We start from the raw sequence: 16,839 nt of genomic DNA, 5'->3' as shown, positions 1-16,839 counted from the left end.
CCGGCCCTCTGGTGTCAGGTCAGCTTCACCGCCACCGCCACAGGGGGGTCTGCGGAGTCACCAGGCCCTGGGCAGCTGAGAGGAATTAGGGGTGCAGCCCACACACACCAGCGGGGCTCTGAAGTGGGGTCCACCTGGGGGAGGACATCGCATGACAATGCAGTGACGCAGAGGTTGAGGCTGACCTGGCAGATGTGGCAGAGATGAGGGCGGGTGGTGCCACTGACGCTGAATGGCCAGCAGTATCTGGAGGGGACAGCCAACAGACAGGCAAGCCCAGCAGAGGGACCTAAGTGACAGCAGAGGCCACCTAGAAAAAATAAAACTGACCACCACTCGCCTGATGAGACTGACCATCTGAGGCCTGTGAGGTGCCAGTGCTGGACTGTCAAACAGCTGGGCACAGGGTCAGCCACAGTGGTGGGCAAGCCTTTCAGCTGGCCTCATGTGACTAGGACCATACGCCACATAAAATGAGCACCTGGCACTCTTTATTTGCATTTCGGGGTTTGGCTGCAATGGGCAGACAGGCTGGCAATTGCTTGGCATGAGCACCTGTGCGCCCTTACAGCAATGCCAGCCTTGTGTCATATGACGCTTTTCGACTGCAGGGCCACAACCCACTTTTGTGGGTCATTATTGTTTCTGACGGTAGTGGGTGGAGGTGGCTGTTACGCTCGATGCCCCCCTTTGCTCTGCCAATTGCGTTACCGCGACAATGGGGTCGCAGTGGCAGGAAGGCTGACAAGCACTGCTTCAGGGCACGGCTGCCCACATTAACACTTGGGGTAATTCAGGTGGTCAGAGATTAGCCTTGAACCGGTCGCCCTGTGGTACTGAGGCTGGTAGCCCCCACATCTCGCCACCCCCCTCCCACCAGTCGACCCACCTCCCTTTGGCGCTCTTAGAAGCCGTTTAATAATTCACAAAGTTTTTATTAAATTCTTTGTCATCTTCACATGGCAGCCTTTGCCTCTGGCATGACTGATGCAGCCTCTCACTGCCTTGGCACAGCGATTCATCTTGACTGGTACTAAAGCCGTCACTGACCGTCCGACTGTCCATCAGGCAGACAGACTCAGCCCAGTTATCTGACCCGAGGGTCTGCAGCTCTCTCATCTCTTAGGCTGCATGTCTCAAACGCGGGTACAACAGACAAACACACTGGCAGCTCAGTAATCCTCACACGCCCCCCGAGGCAGGTGCCAGTTAAACCCTGAAATGGAGCAGCAGGCAGCCCACCATTCCAAAGGTAAGTGCCCGCCATGGATGAGGGAGTCAGTGGCTCATTGTGCACCAAATACAAATCTGAGTGGAACCTGCCAGGCTGAGACTGGCATTGAGGGTCCAGTGATGTGGGACTCAGATGGCTGGGTCTCTGCTGACTTTGGCACGGTATTAGAATTAGAATTAGAACAATCTAGACGAGAACAGGCCATTCAGCCCAACAAAGCTCGCCAGTCCTATCCACTTGCTTCCTCCAAGAAAACATCAAGTCGAGTTTTGAAAGTCCCTAACGTCTTACTGTCTACCACACTACTTGGTCGCTTATTCCAAGTGTCTATCGCTCTTTGTGTAAAGAAAAACTTCCTAATGTTTGTGCGAAATTTCCCCTTCACAAGTTTCCAACTGTGTCCCCGTGTTCTTGATGAGCTCATTTTAAAATACAAGTCTCGATCCACTGTACTAATTCCCTTCATAATTTTAAACACTTCAATCATGTCACCTCTTAATCTTCTTTTGCTTAAACTGTAAAGGCCCAGCTCTTTTAATCTTTCCTCATAATTCAACCCCTGTAGACCTGGAATCAGCCTAGTCGCTCTTCTCTGGACCTTTTCTAGTGCTGCTATGTCCTTTTTGTAGCCTGGAGACCAAAACTGCACACAGTACTCAAGATGAGGCCTCACCAGTGCATTATAAAGGTTGAGCAGAACCTCCTGTGACTTGTACTCCACACATCAAGGCGCTATATAACCTGACATTCTGTTAGCCTTCTTAATGGCTTCTGAACACTGTCTGGAAGTTGATAGCTTGGAGTCCACTATGACTCCTAAATCCTTCTCATAAGGTGTACTCTCGATTTTTCGACCGCCCATTGTGTATTCAAACCTAATATTTTTACTTCCTATGTGTAATACTTTACATTTACTGACATTAAATTTCATCTGCCACAAATCTGCCCAAGCCTGTATGCTATCCAAGTCCTTCTGTAATGATATAACGGATTCCAAATTATCTGCTAATCCACCTATCTTGGTATCATCTGCAAACTTAACCAGCTTGTTACTTATATTCCTATCTAAATCATTTATATATATTAAAAGTAGCAGCGGCCCTAGCACTGACCCCTGTGGTCACCACTCTTAACATCGGCCAGTTCTGATGAGGTTCCTCGCACCATCACCCTCTGCTTCCTGTGTCTGAGCCAATTCTGCACCCATCTAAAAACATCACCCTGAATTCCCACTTCTTTTAACTTGATGCCCAACCTCTCATGTGGCACCTTATCAAATGCTTTCTGAAAGTCCAGATAAATAATATCATAAGCTCCACTTTGATCGTATCCTTTTGTTGCCTCCTCATAGAATTCCAACATGTTAGTAAAACACGACCTCCCTCTTCTGAACCCATGCTGACTGTTCAGAATAACTCCTGTCCTTGTCATGTGTTGCTCAATCTTATCCTTAATAATTCCTTCCATTAATTTTCCTGTGATGCTTGTTAAGCTTACTGGCCTATAGTTGCTTGATCTGCCCTGTCACCCTTTTTATATAATGGGATGATATTTGCCATTTTCCAGTCCTTTGGAATCTCTCCAGTGCACAGTGACTTCCTAAAAATGTGTGTCAAGGATTGCCTGTATTGCCTGTGTTAATTCTGTGCCAGGCTGCCAGGACACACAGTCCTCTTTCCCAAGATGGCACATCAGTGCTGTCAACATGACACAACCCATTTTGGCTAAGAACACCTCTTGACCGCCCAGGAACATGCGTTGGACAACTTAACCATAGGCTTGGCTTCGGGCATTGCCATATCTGCTATGACTTGGCACATTCGAGATGACAGTGTCTGTTCTATCAAATCTGTGAGAGTCTGAAATCCGAGATTTCCTTAAAGACCACCAAATTCAACAACAAAAGTGCCACGTTAGTACCCACATAATGCCACCCTAGATAGCACACACATCCCATAAGAGGCCCCCAGACACTGGCAACAACATGCAAGTACAACAGGATGAACGATCTGGCAAACTTCGTTAAGACTACATGTGGGCACCCCCTGGTGGCAGGAAGGGGATTTTACCACAGCAAAGGCACATTAAAAATACTCCGGTCATCAAAGAGCGCCCACCGCCATTGCCACCTGGGGCTTTGGGTCAGTTGGGTCCTACCTGAGTGACGGGTCTCCGTCGCCGATTTCAAAGATGGCCGGTCTGGAGGTCTGTGGCTCAGTGTCTTGCCCCCTTCCGCCATCGTGACCTGTGAGGCGCCAAGACAACGGGGGAAGCTGGGGCATCCCGGAAACGAGGCGCCTGACTGCACTGAGGGTCGGAGCTGCAGGACTGGCAGGGGGGTCCACTGCATCCCTGCATCTCTGAAAAGAAGATGGAGATTTCAGTTAGAAATTAGAATGGAAGGTGTGGAGTTGGAGAATAAGTTGATGCCAAGCTATGCCCACCAATCTTTGAGATAACCAGAAAATAAGTGCTTCGTGTATTCAGACTGCACAGCGAATTGGAGGCTCCACAGGATCTTACAGACCCACCAACCCTGAGTCCCACAGCACACGTCTGATCCTGCCGACTACACTAGTCCTCCTCCTCAGTGAGCCTAAAGGCACACGTCTCCTTCTCTTTGAATTTTACTAAATTCAGGACGTGACCACCGGCTCCTAAGTTACCCACCCCAAGCATAAGCCCACCACTTGTGAGACTGGAACGGCCTTGACCTCTCAGATGATTGAGGAGATGTGCCCTCGGACTACTGTGGCACAACACCCTGAGGTCAGCTCAGGATGAGGGACCCACTTCTTCTTCTTGTATCTGAGCCTGCCAGCCCTGCTCCTAATCGGGGCACCGCACCACTAGTAGGTGTTGACCCCTCCTGGGACTGCCAATGTAGAGGCCCTGGCTGCTCATTGGACCACCACGATCTGTCCCAGGTACATTATTATTTAGGATCCTGAGCCCCCTGATGCTCATCTGTCCCACCCTTTCCACCCCTACACCTGCTCATGTGAACAGCTCACCCTGCAGGATACAACAATGAATTGCAATTAGGAACAATCATCCTCCGAGGTGGCAAGGTGGAGCTGGCATGAGAACCCGCTGTGCCAGGCTGGCCTGTTGCAAGGGACCCATAGGCCAGGGGTCTGTGGCAGAGGGGGGACTTTAGGCTTTGAAGAACTGAAGTGGACTGCAGAGGATGATGAGCAGGAAGTGTGCAAGGCACTATATCAGATGTGCAGCTGCTGGATGGCCTCAAAGCAATACGACAACATACAAGTGAGAGCAAAGTGAAACCCTGGGGGTCCGAGCCTAGCGGGTTACCTAATGCCACCGGCTGATTGTCCACCTACCTTGTGTGATATGGAGTGACCTCAGGGTCAGAGTGCAGTGACAGAAAGCCTGTCAAGTGAGAAGGAGCAGCGTCTCTGGGGACCCAAGAATCACCCCTAGAGGGCACTCATCACAGTCCCAGCTGGACAACATGGGCATTAGATGGGCATCACCACTGTGTTTTATTAGACCTGTGCCCAACAAGATGACTCCCCAGGGGATAGTGGCACATGATGTGGAAATTGGTGGGGGCGGATTGATTGATTGATTGATTGATTGATTGATTGATTGATTGATTGATTGACACCGGTTTGCCCCCTTTGACTGCCTGGTCTGGGCTCCTTTCCTCAGGTGGCTCTTGTTCTACCAATCCAGAATGGCGTTCACGTGTTTTTCATTTGGTGCCACCTTGACGTGTTGCCTTGTGCATAGACTCCTCACACCAGATCTCTTTAGGGGCTCAGGCCGCTTCCCAGCTGGACGCCCATGCGACTTGTGCCCCTCATTAATAAATTTGGAAAGAGCTGAGCACCATGCAGATAGGCTGTGGATTTATGAAATCAATCCTGGGTCATCTGCCGGCTGCTCTCTGTAGTGACAGGAGGGAATGGGGACTCACGCCAGCAGGTGATGGGCGGGATAGCCAGGCTGGCGACGGTGACAATCAAGCAGACCTTGGACGAAATGAGCCTTTGCTATGCAGAAGCCACACAGTGGCCTGAATGCTGAAATCCCACTGCTGCCACCACTGAACACTCTCCCGAGTAGCTAAGAAAGGCGCTATATAAATGAGAAGAGGAGGCAAGCCTAGACTTGTGATTGTCACCCCCTTGTCATTTTTCATGCCACTTTGTTTTCATTTAAATGCTTCCTAAGGTACAGTACATGGAGAAGTGCGCCGTGAGGGTAGTGGCCATCTGGGCACCCCTCCACTGACCATTCAGTCAGCCTTTACTGTCACAGGCTCCCTTGCCAACACACTTCACTTGGCATTTGACAGGACACTTTGGAAACACAGGGTATATGATGTCATATAGCACCTTTTGTGGATGGCATCAGCCCAGCGCCAGACACATGTCAAGTGTCTCACACAAAGAGCACATCTTTAACAGCGGAGCAGGAATGACAGGCGCCAACTGTCAGTGACAAGTAGCAGTGGACCACTTCACTTCTCAGTCGGAGGCCATTAGACAAAGCGAGGCACACGCTGTGCGGCATCTGGCCGCCGGAATTGTCATCTTCATGGAGATGACACGAGTGCCCAGCAGGGCTCACGCTAGAAGAGTGGAGATTGATCTGGAGGGGAGGGCACAGGCACTGGCATCACAAAGGGCATAAAACCCAGCTGAGCCACTATCTCTCTTTCTCCTTGTCTCCCTCCCTCAGTCCGTTTGTCTGTCGGGAAACTCAAAAGGTGGGAAAGAAACTTGAAGGTGGGCATCTACAGGGAGCCTTGAACACCAGCTGGATGGGCAATGGCTGAGGGTGTGTGCCTATGCCCCTTTTCACTGTGCTGTCCAGCGTTCTCAAGCTAAAACTATCCATACAGTTGGGCACCTCACACTCTGAGGGCAGACCATTAACTGGGCACTGAAGAAGACTGTCGAATATAGCGCCTTTCCTGAGGAGATACGCCCATGGGACACTGGCATAGCCTGGACTCTTTATAATGTGCTGAGCCTGCGTGCCCATCTCTGGAGAGAGTAGACGGGGGCAGATGGGGCAGCGGTCAGCCCGTCATGTCACCTGGTGTGTGTGGTTGGCTCTCTTTTTTTAATAATAACCCCCCGCCCACCCCACCTCAACACCGCCCCCAGCTCACCATCCCCCTCCCACCCCGGTGGGCTCCTTTAATTCGGCCGTCAACATCGCGAGACCGCCAGCCAAAGCGTCCCGCTGCGATTTCTGCGAGTTACGCACGTTTTGTGAGACCCCCCCGGGATGGCCGTTGTGAAGTCCCCCGACTGATACACGCTTACCTCCATGGAGAGGAAGGACAGGGAACTTTTGCTCTTCCTCATCGTCGCTGTGGGACGGAATCCTGTCGCTCTGAAAGAAAGCAGAGAGCAGAGCGGCCGTTAGCGGGGGGACCCGACATGACAGGACCGACTGGACACGACTCGTCACCCCACGTAGCGCCCCAGTCGCGACAATGGCGGAACGGCGTCTGCTTAACAAACATTTGATTAAATGAGAAGCTCGAGGGAGCGCTGCGACCCGCGGGAGGGCACACAATGGAGGCCCGGGGGCAGGAGCGGCACGAGGAGCTGCACTGGCAGGCCATAGCAACGCGAGAAACACAAGAGGACGAGGTGCCCGGGGGCGGGGGTGGGGGCTGCAACCAAACTGAAGGCCAGAGCAGTCAGACCGGACCGGTAAGGGGGCGGGGCGCAAAACAACAAGAAGCGAGAGCGCGCCGTGCGCAGACCCGACAGCTTAAAGCGTTCCGTGTGACGACCCCTCGGGCTTTCTCTTTGGATGGCACAAGTGGCACCTTGGCACTGCCATTTTTCATGTAACCGGCATGTCAGACCCAATAGAAGAGTGCAGGATACCTCTCAATATAATGCCTGGCAGACTGAACAAAGGCAACAGGGTCCATGCCGGTGGGCTCCTTTCACGTGCCTGGTGCCGTTGGCTCTTAAAACGGACGGATGGCAGCTGTGCCGACAGTGGGCTCGGAGGCCTGCAGCGAAAGCCGGCATTTCACGGTATATAGCGCCTTTCCTAACGGGCACAACGATGTATTCCGTTGCGATGGAAATGAAAGCATCCAGAAGTGCACGCGGTGGACTGACGACCCCTGTCTGCCAAAGAAAAGCACAAAGTGCGACAATTAAATACAATTGCTGGCTTTCAGGGGTCTTCAGATGCTTAAGCCCTTGATATATCGTGATGTGATCGCCAAGGGTGGCAAAAGCATGGGGGCATAATTTACTTTAAACGCTGAAGACATTAAAGACATAATTGGATCCAATGCTGCACGAAGGTGGCTACCCCATAACCCCCCCCAGCTCTTTACTATAAAGTGTGCACTAAAAATGCCAGTAGGGAATCCAAAACCACTTACAACCCCCACCCCCACATAAACCCACTGAAACAGTGCCCTCAAAACTGAGCTATAAAGAAGGTCTGGAGTGGCACTGCATATCCCCTCTGCCACTATCCCAGTAGGGGACCCCCCAAAATAAAACCAAAGGTAGAACCCCTTCACACAAAGACTGATAGAGAGGTGAACCCCATAAATGGTTCTTGTGTGTGTGCTGACGTTGCTGAACATTCAACTGCGGAGAGGAACAAGACGCCAACAAGGGGGTAAGACCCTGATACCGTCACATCTGAGAAATGCCCCTGGCATGGGCTTGTTGGGTTGGAGAAGAAACAGGAAGAGCAAGCAAGCTGCCAGCAGAGGAGACTCTCGGACCTCAAACATCATCTTCTTCTCTTCCTATTTGCTCATTTGATGCCTGATGCCTTCATCTGTGGTGACTTATGACATCTGAGACCCAACTGGTGACAATTCTTTTGTTTTTCTAATTGGAGCACAGCCAGGTGACTTACCCACCCTTAACCCACAACCTCAGGGTTTAAAGTCCACAGCATTAACTACTACACCACACTGCCTGCCAGCTTAGGAGAGATAATGTTCATGTGTACCCGCTGTTGGACTGGCATGTCACCCAGGTCACCTTTTCTTTTTTGTGCCCACTGCTGTCTGAATTAGCTCGACTAAAATAAGCAGGTTACAAAATGGACAGAATGTTAGGGGATGCCGCTTTCCTGCACTGTGGCATATTGTTTGGACTCAAAAGCCTCAAGTCACGGGTTCAAATCCTAACACTGTGTGTGACGTCACACGCCAGCACTCCAAAGGGCAAAAAAAAATGTTAACCAATAAATAGTATTAATAAAAAGTCCAAAGGATAGCAGCCCCCAGAAGCTAACAGCTAAGGGGAGCAGCTGTGACAAATGCAATGAAACGATGACGGGCAGCCATTGTGCCTCTCCAGGAGTGACCCCGTCAGAGCTGAGCCCACCAAAGCAGACTGGAAGGAAACTGGGGACAAGAAAAACAAAAGACGTTGAAGTGTGTGGAAGGCGCTAAACGGCGGTGTCCATCCTCTCTTTATCTGGTGGCTGTCATGGCGCTGCACATTTAGAGTCATAGGGACGTTGCGACTGCCCACTTGTAGAGAGCAAACGCTTCTTCTGTGACACGAGCGAGTGGACGTCGCAGCCTCAGGACACCATTGGGCCCAATGGAGCGGACACCTGCAGCCCCCCGCACCGACGCGTCCGGCCATGGCTCACTAAAACGGGCTGATCGACGGCTGTTTGGCGCCACCTTGCGGATTCTGAGGTGTACTCTCGCTGGAAACGCGATCGCCCGCTCACTAGGGGCCGCTGCCCACCCTAGTCCATCACAGGCCACGCGCACACGCACACGCACGCGCACTCTCTCACTCCTACAGCTCAGACACGTTAGCGCCAAAGTTTCACATAGACGGATGGTGGGGTCGTGGTGGGCGTCACCCGCACCTGAATGACATCGTGACGTCAGATGCGAATATAAACCGTCATTGTTTAAAGAAACGTTTTAGAAGGCAGGCGACAAAACGGACCAAACGGGCCACATGGCACCGCCGACCACCTCGCTGCTGTAAAGGACACGTGCATATGCCCCCGGTCTGCCGTCACATAAGTCTGTCCTAGATGTCATGCCCACCCATCAGGCTTACGACCACGAGTGCCACCTCTGCTCATCAATGTGCTTGTGTTAAGTGCCCAATAAGGTCACTCACAGCCACACGGTATTCATAAGGCAGTGTGGTGGGTGACATGGTGGGGGGGGGCATTGTCGAAACATAAACAATTAGGGTTCATATAGCGCATTTCTCAATTGGGCACCACCCCCACTGCTACCAAGACCACAAATGGTGATGTGCCAGAGCGAATGCCCACTGTGAACACTAGAGGTATCAAGATGGGCAAAAGGGCTCTGAATTAATGTGCCCATCCCTCATCCAGTGATGGTGGCAGTTATGGACCTGCTTGATCTGTGGTCCACTAAATCCAGTGGCACTCACCCACTTGGGAGGAATGGAGGCACAGCTTCTACAGGCTGGCATGCTCTACCTTCCTTTTCTTTTATTGCTGCCACCTGATAATGGCATCCAGTTCATAGTCCAAGGAAGTGACACTTATGGTACCAGCAACTGCTGCAATGCAGAGTGTGCCCAGAAGGGCCCTGCCAGTCCAGCACAGAGTTTACACACTCAACATATGGTGCCAATGTGTCAGAACACAGGGAGAGCATATAGGCAGCACACAGAGGACAATAACGTCCTCCTTGCCATCTGCTGTTCCACCATTCAATTCCAAGAGTGGTACCCACTTCATTAAACCCATGATAGTGCCCACCTGCAGCTTTGATCCAACACTAACGTCACGACACAAAGCTCATAGTGAATGTCGCTGCTGCCACTCCACATTACGGGCACAGCTGTGTCTGTTGACCTTGTGGGCTCCAAAGTGCCCACGGCAAATCTGGAGTGTGCCAAGGCCGCCCCTTCCACTCTGACTAGGGCAGGGTGACGCAGGCCACTCTCTGCGGCTGCCCCGGTCACGTGACGCCTGCCATCCGCTGTGCCCTCAGTCTGCACGTCTCCCTCTTCCTGTGCCAGCCTGCAGACCCCTGTTAGATAAACAATGGCGGCCTCGCCCTGCCACTCTCCTCCTCCTGCAGTGCCCCTTCGTTTCTAGTGGCACGTAGTCGCGGCACGTCACCGGATGGCCCGTCTGCTATTTTTACACAGCAGCCGTTCATCGGACGACAGGCGGCACTTCCGCCCTCAAGTGCGGCTCTGGGGGTCAAACGAGGGCCGCTTGGTTGTGACTGACCTGTCCGTGAAGGGCGCTATATAACAGATAATGACCACCTGCATTGCTCTGAAACAAGGGGGAATTGCGGCCAGGTACGCGCACAAGACCCGCGTGTCTCACCCCGACCTCAGGTCCAGTCCTCTGACGTCACGAGCCCATTGCCAGGGGGAAGAACGCTCGTCCCACACAGACGCCCGCTGCCCGTCTCGCCACGCTGCCCACCTGCTGCCGTTGTCCCCCAAACACGAGGTCCGCAGAAGTAATGGCTGATGAGCTCCTGTACACGACGTGCCCCACCGAGCAGGCGACGAAACGTCGGCACCGCCATAAAGTGAGGAGTGAACACTAAGCGGTCAGTGACTCGCGCGCTCGCTAAGGTGCGGGTAGCCAGCATCCTGGCAGGTGGCATCTCAGGACCCCTTAATGCTCACTCGACTAAAGTGAAAAGACCCCCGCCAGCGATGTGGGACTCCAGTTGGGGTTTACATTATATAGCTCCCCTCAGGGGCGAAGAGAATAAGGCTGGCTCTGATTTGCTGAGCGGCGTCTTTACTCACGTGCCACTTGGGTTTCATCTCATACAGCGCCTTTCAAAACAGCAAAGCTCGTTTCTCTGCCAGCTTCAGTGGGTTGGGGAGCGGGGGCTGTCCGGTAGGCCCGAGGAAAGTGTCCAAGGCACGGTGAAAGACGCTATATGACCCGCAGTAATGCCCCGATTCTTTATTATTACTGACGAGACAGTCGGAGCACAGACAGGGGAAGTGACTTGCTTAGGGTCACACTGTCACTTTAGCGGGATGTGAAGGCCCTTAGCCAGGACACCACACTGCCTGATCTGCAAGGCGCTATATTACGCGCCAAATGCACTTTTACTGACCTTCCCATCGCATATAAAGCCCCCCGCCTGTCCGTCCTTCCGCCATGACGCCGGGGCACACAATAGAAAATCTAAACAAAGCGCACAGCCAGCGCCGTCAAGGGCGACCGTGAGGCGAGTGGCCGCTGCGCATCCGGGATATCCTGTCGACACCCCTCTGCCCCTCCGCAGCTGGCACTCGGGCGTCCCGTCCTGGAGCCGACGTTTACTAATATGGCGTCTTTCACAATCACAAGATGCCAGTGCGGATAAAAAAGAAAATGAAAACCGCAGTCACACGAAAAAGAAAAGCACCGGACCTGCCAACGTTAAACTACAAAAAATGACCAGAAGGCGGCCCCTGTTGGACAGTCCCCTATGGAGACGAATTCGGGGGTCCCCACAATCAGAGGAACGCGCCTGCGCCGCTCTTCTTGTCGCCAGCGAATGAGAGAAAGCCATCTGTTGCCCGGTAGCGCACTGAAATGTCGCCCGCGCTCCGTCTCTCCGCTTCATTTGCAAATGGCGTGAAGATAAACGAGAATACAAAGGGCGTCAGTAAAGATCGGAGCGGCATGGCGGCGCAGCGCTCAACGTGTGGGTCTCCTTCGGCGCGGGCCATGTGTGACCTTTCGATATTGAATGGCGGGCTGTGTGGCGTGGCGGTTAAGGCTTTGGACTTGAGACCTTGAGGCCGTGGGTTGACATCCCGCCAGTGACACAGCGTGATCCTGAGGAGGTCACCTCGCCTAATGAATGTCAAATGTCGCCAAAATCATTTCTGTGGTTGTGCTGGCATGGTCCCTGGTGCACTTTTTTAAGTTCGATGCCGATACTTTTCCCTGCTTGCTAAGACCCATAAAATGGTCTTTGAAATCAGTTGCCACCCAACCTGGCACAAAGTGCACCCCTGTGTGCCCATCTAAGCGCCTCTGTTTGAATCCAGCATTTCACAAGACCTAAGACAGCAACTTGGAGGAGCAGAACGTCTGCGCAGCCGGCGTGTTTATTCAAAGCCTGCATTGGCGCCTGGCCCTTCCAGCATTCCGAGACCGAAACCGAGGACCCCACCCGGACGACCAACTGGAGCCCGAGAGACGTTATGCGGCCATTAAAACGGACTGATGGCTACAGGATCGGTAAGCCAGGGACTCGATGGATCGGGGCAAGGGTGGTGCAGAATGGGTCAAGGAGCTTAACCGACCTCCTGACGATTGTATCGGACTTCGGGGGGCGCGGTGGGCTTCCATTCATATACGAGGCATGGCCGTAGTTCAGCAGTTCATTCACGCTGGTATTCCGAGTTTGTTCTTCTGTGTGTTGAAACGCAAGCAGGTGCAGTGACTTCCTCAGGGTCACACAGCGTCAGTAGCGGGGCTTGAACCCGCAGCCTCCAATGCCACACTGCTGTGAAAGGCGCTATATAATACATTTATTTGAACACATCGGAGTCTTTATGCGAACTAATCCTGCGTTGAATGATCTGGAAAATAAACATTTGGCGTTGAACCTGAGAACCTGTCAAGGCGCACCGTGAAAGGCGCAATAAAAAATAAACGGAATCAGGGTGATTTGGGTGCGCTCCCTGGGGTCCGCCTCGCAAAGGGGCTTCGGCACATGTAAGGGAAACAAAAATAAGGAAAAACTTCATAACATGTTAGGAGCGAGTTGTCACCGCCAATACGGGCACTGGCGACAATCCCCCACCCGGCACATGGCGCACCTCAGTGGCGACCCGCCTGTCCTATCAGACCTGAAAAAAGAAGAAGAGGAGTCCTGATTGGCTGATGGGTGGGGCACAGCAAGAGCAGGTGTCTGATTGGTCAGTTTAATGAGCTCGTAAACTGAAAAAGTCCACATGGACGGTCATTCAAAAGGAGTGCCCGGTGGGGCAGAGAATAGCAACATCAAAAGTAGACGAAGAAGTAAAAGACGTTGCGCTGCTGAAAACCATAATCATCATCATCATCATCGTCATCACCTGAATAAGCCGTAAACACTGCAGCGGACACTAAAAACAACGGGGTCGTCAGAAGGCTAGCAGCTATAGCGTCAACGTGCAGCGCTACCGGCAAACGGGAACAACAACGCGACAGACGACAGGGACACAGAAGGAGAGATAGACGCGCCAGACGGCGACAAACCCTAACCAAGGATCCTCTTCCGGTCTTTTATTTGATTTGGTGCAGACCGGAAAACACTTCATTACGGTATCTGTCACCTTTTACCTTACAGTAGCCATGCACAGGCCTTTAAAAACGTTAAATTGAGGTTCATTAACCGCGATTAAACGTGGATTTCCTGCACATGTGATGTTACACTCGCCAGCTATAATAATACAAGGTCGGGGGCGGCACGGGGGCGCAGTGCAGTGCTGCAGCCTCGCCATCCCTGGTCCTCTCGGTGTGGAGTCTGCTGACGTTAAATTGACCCTGGTCTGTGTGTGTGTGTGTTTGTCCTCCAATGGACTGGCGCCCCGTCCAGGGTTTCATCCTGCCTTGCGCCCTGGGCTACCTGGCATAGGCTCCAGCACCCCAGCGACTCTGGTCTGGATTAAGTGCGCTAGAAAATGAAATAATAAGAATAATAATAATAATAAATTCTGTTTATATAGCGCCTTTCCCATGGTTCATCATTTGCGAGTTCCTGCGCATGCCTGGTGGGTGGCAATGATGAGCGGGGTCTTTTGAGCCCTGGGGGTCTTCATTCGCCCTTTTTACGAGGTGAGCACCTCAGTTTCGCCAAGTGGCCGTCCTGGTTTGTTGTCGCCATGAGATGCTCTAATGGCCAGAAACAACCTGACAATCAGTGACTTAAAAAGTAACTGGCCGTCCAAAGGCGGGCGAGCTGAGGTTTAATATTTAACGACAGAAGGCCGTCTCGGTCGCTCTTGTGTGACAGAATCCAGCGAGTCGAGACTGTTCGGTAAGGCGCTATATACACACAATGCATCACTAGTCTTAGCAGTAATGCCGCCCACGCACGCGCCTCCCTGACCGTGACGCTACGCAGACACCCCAGTACAATAAAAAAAAACACACACACACACTCACGATTTGTAATCCAACTTGAAGAAATGAAAGATGCGTTACCTGAAATTTAAGAAACACAAATTGGAGAAATGGAGGGTGGGGGCGACCCTGCTCGCTCCGTGAGTCCGCGACATTAAGTGGAGGCAGCGGGATTTGCTCTTTTTATACGGGTGGGCGTCTGTTCCGTTTTTGACACTTGGCCCTGAATTCGCCACCCAGCGCCGGGATGTTTTTTACATCCAGAAGTTCCGCTGTGTGGGAAAAGAAAGAAAAAGGCAAACGAGGAGCCTCTGGAAACTCCAACTATGTGACCGCTCGCCACCCTGGCGTTTTTTTCCAAAAATAGAATTTTCCGTAACAGCCCGTGCCGCGCGCGTCAGGATCTGCGAGTCTCATTAAAGGTCGGCGTGTCGCTTTGTCACGTGAGTCCCTTCTCCTGTCACCTGTAGATCGCATCTCGCCCACCAAGACGCCTTTCAGGCTTCCACGCACAATTTGTGGGATTTGAACCCGCAGCCGTGCGCCTTGCCTTCTGCGTCGTCCCCCCCAGACACGCCACCCACGTGTGACTTACTGACTGTCGCCTTCCCAAGAACGCGCAGGTGCCGCTCGCAGCCTCAGTCCGCCCGCCGGCGTCCCGACGAAGTGCCGCGACCTCAGCCGCCCACCGAGCAGTTCGCCTCGGTGCCGGAAGCTGGAAGGGGCGGGAGGTGGGACGGGCCGGGACGCTCCGGTGCTCTTTGGTGGGAGCGCAGAGGAAAGACGAGTCGCCTCGCTCGGACCTCCGAGTGCCCGGGAGGGGCGGGGCCAGGCGGGCGGGGCGGGGCGGGAGCTGCGGCTTCAGTGTCCTGCCAGAGATCGGCTCCGCCCCCACCGGGGGCTCCCAGCAGGTCACCAGGGTTCAGTTAACAGTCCAAGTGAAAGCCCGGGCACGGTGCACGCGCGTGCCCAGCGCTGCCTCAACGGCTTCTTCTTTCTTGTCCACCTGTGCCCACGTGAACCTCTCAGTACCGCAGAACGGCAAAACAAAAGCGGAAATTTGGACTTTTGTGTAAATTTAGTAAACGTAGCGGACCCCCGTGACCCTGTAGTTAGGATTTAGCGGGTTGGATAATGGATGGATGGATAAACGCTGACTTCACTTGGCGCTTCCTGACGCCAGCCAGGGTCTTCTTGGCTCACTCAGCTGGCTCTCCTTCTCTGTCCGTTTGGATGGAGACCCCCTCTCAGGTCTCTGATGTTCAAGTCTGGTCTATGGTCGGGCCACCCGAGGACATTCCCAGAGCTGTCTTCGTTTTGTGACTCTTCAGCCCACTTTGGGGTCCAGAGTGTCCCTTAGCAGGTCTCCATTATGGACCTTCCTCTGTCCAGCTTTCCCTCCACCCTGACGCCCCCCAGTCCCTGGTGCTGCCCCCAGCATGTTCGCATTTGGGACGATATTGCACTGGTGAGTGACGAGTGGGGGCCTCTGGAGTGTCGCACTGATGGTGGTCCTTCTGGAAGTTTCTTCCGCCTCCCACAGAAGACCATATAAATATTTGTATGTTAAGAGCCTTGAGCGAGGGAAAGGCGCTATATAAATAAAATGAGTGATGATGATGATGATGATGATGATTATCAGGTTTCCCTCACCCATCCAGGGTGACCCTCAGGTTCTCTGTCTCCTTTCTTACCGAGGTCCTTCCTTCTCCCCTGATTGTTCAGCTGCTTGTGCCAAACGTCTCCCACTGAAGAATTCTAGCGGACCCTCCAATGTGGCAGCCTTCCCAGATCTTCGTCCCAACACACTCCTTGGACCTCTCGGCCTGGTCATTGTCACGTGACAGGCGGGTGGGTGCCTGTGCTAATCGGTCCGATCCACTTAATTGGAGCCCAGAATGGGATGCACCTGAGCCACAGCACGGGGGTCTCAGCCCTGGCGCCAGTGGGACAGTTTAGTGTTTAATTTTAGTACCTCTGCTGAAATTCCTCTGATGTTGTCCCAGCTCTGCCATCCTGGGGTGTTGAGTGTGGATGGCACGACGGTCTGAGCAGAAGACTGCCACACGGTAAAAAGTGAACAAAGTGCCACTCAGGACACTGTAGCCCCTCCTCGGTCAGTCTGGGGGTCCGACACACATGGCTCAGCCAAAGTCATCTTGTCTTAAGCTGATCAGTAGCTGGACCAGAGCACCCCTGCCATTAAGGACAAAGCCCAGTACCAACCAGAACAGCCAAGAACTTTGAAGGGACAGTGGGTGACACAAGGGGTGACATGGGGGGTGGGGCAAGGGGATTCACGAGATGGACTGGACAGGTGAAGCCAGTGGGTCAACTCTGCCATTTTTAGGCTTCATTGTTGCTTGTGGCAGGTGGCAGGGTGGCATAGTAGTTGGCACTGCTGCATCATAGATCCCACACCCAGTCCTTGTCCATCTGAAGTCTACTAGCTGTACCCTCATGTGACCAAGGTGTCATCAGGGACTGTGTGTGTGAGGCAGCCGTCCAAGTTTGGGTGGGCTATGATTTGG

General features: G+C 52.9%; 1 protein-coding gene across 2 annotated transcripts in view; it reads right to left on the bottom strand.

Moving 5' to 3' along the window:
• The window catches only part of pde4ca (phosphodiesterase 4C, cAMP-specific a), a 64,791-nt gene extending 49,720 nt beyond the window's left edge, over nucleotides 1-15,071 (bottom strand). The window contains exons 1-3 of one of the 2 annotated variants that reach the window (XM_039767201.1): nucleotides 14,904-15,071; nucleotides 6,538-6,607; nucleotides 3,392-3,594 (exon numbers count right to left, since the gene is read on the bottom strand). In XM_039767201.1, the coding sequence (XP_039623135.1) occupies nucleotides 3,392-3,594; nucleotides 6,538-6,579 (245 nt within the window). In that variant the 5' untranslated portion in view covers nucleotides 6,580-6,607; nucleotides 14,904-15,071. Of the gene's footprint in view, nucleotides 1-3,391; nucleotides 3,595-6,537; nucleotides 6,608-14,389; nucleotides 14,407-14,903 lie in introns of those variants that run through there. The other variant, XM_039767202.1, reaches the window with a different exon arrangement.
• Between the last annotated feature and the right edge of the window lie 1,768 nt (nucleotides 15,072-16,839).

This window comes from Polypterus senegalus, chromosome 10 (genome assembly GCF_016835505.1).
Source record: "Polypterus senegalus isolate Bchr_013 chromosome 10, ASM1683550v1, whole genome shotgun sequence".
Taxonomy (NCBI): domain Eukaryota; kingdom Metazoa; phylum Chordata; class Cladistia; order Polypteriformes; family Polypteridae; genus Polypterus; species Polypterus senegalus.
This window is presented reverse-complemented; position numbering and strand designations above follow the sequence as displayed.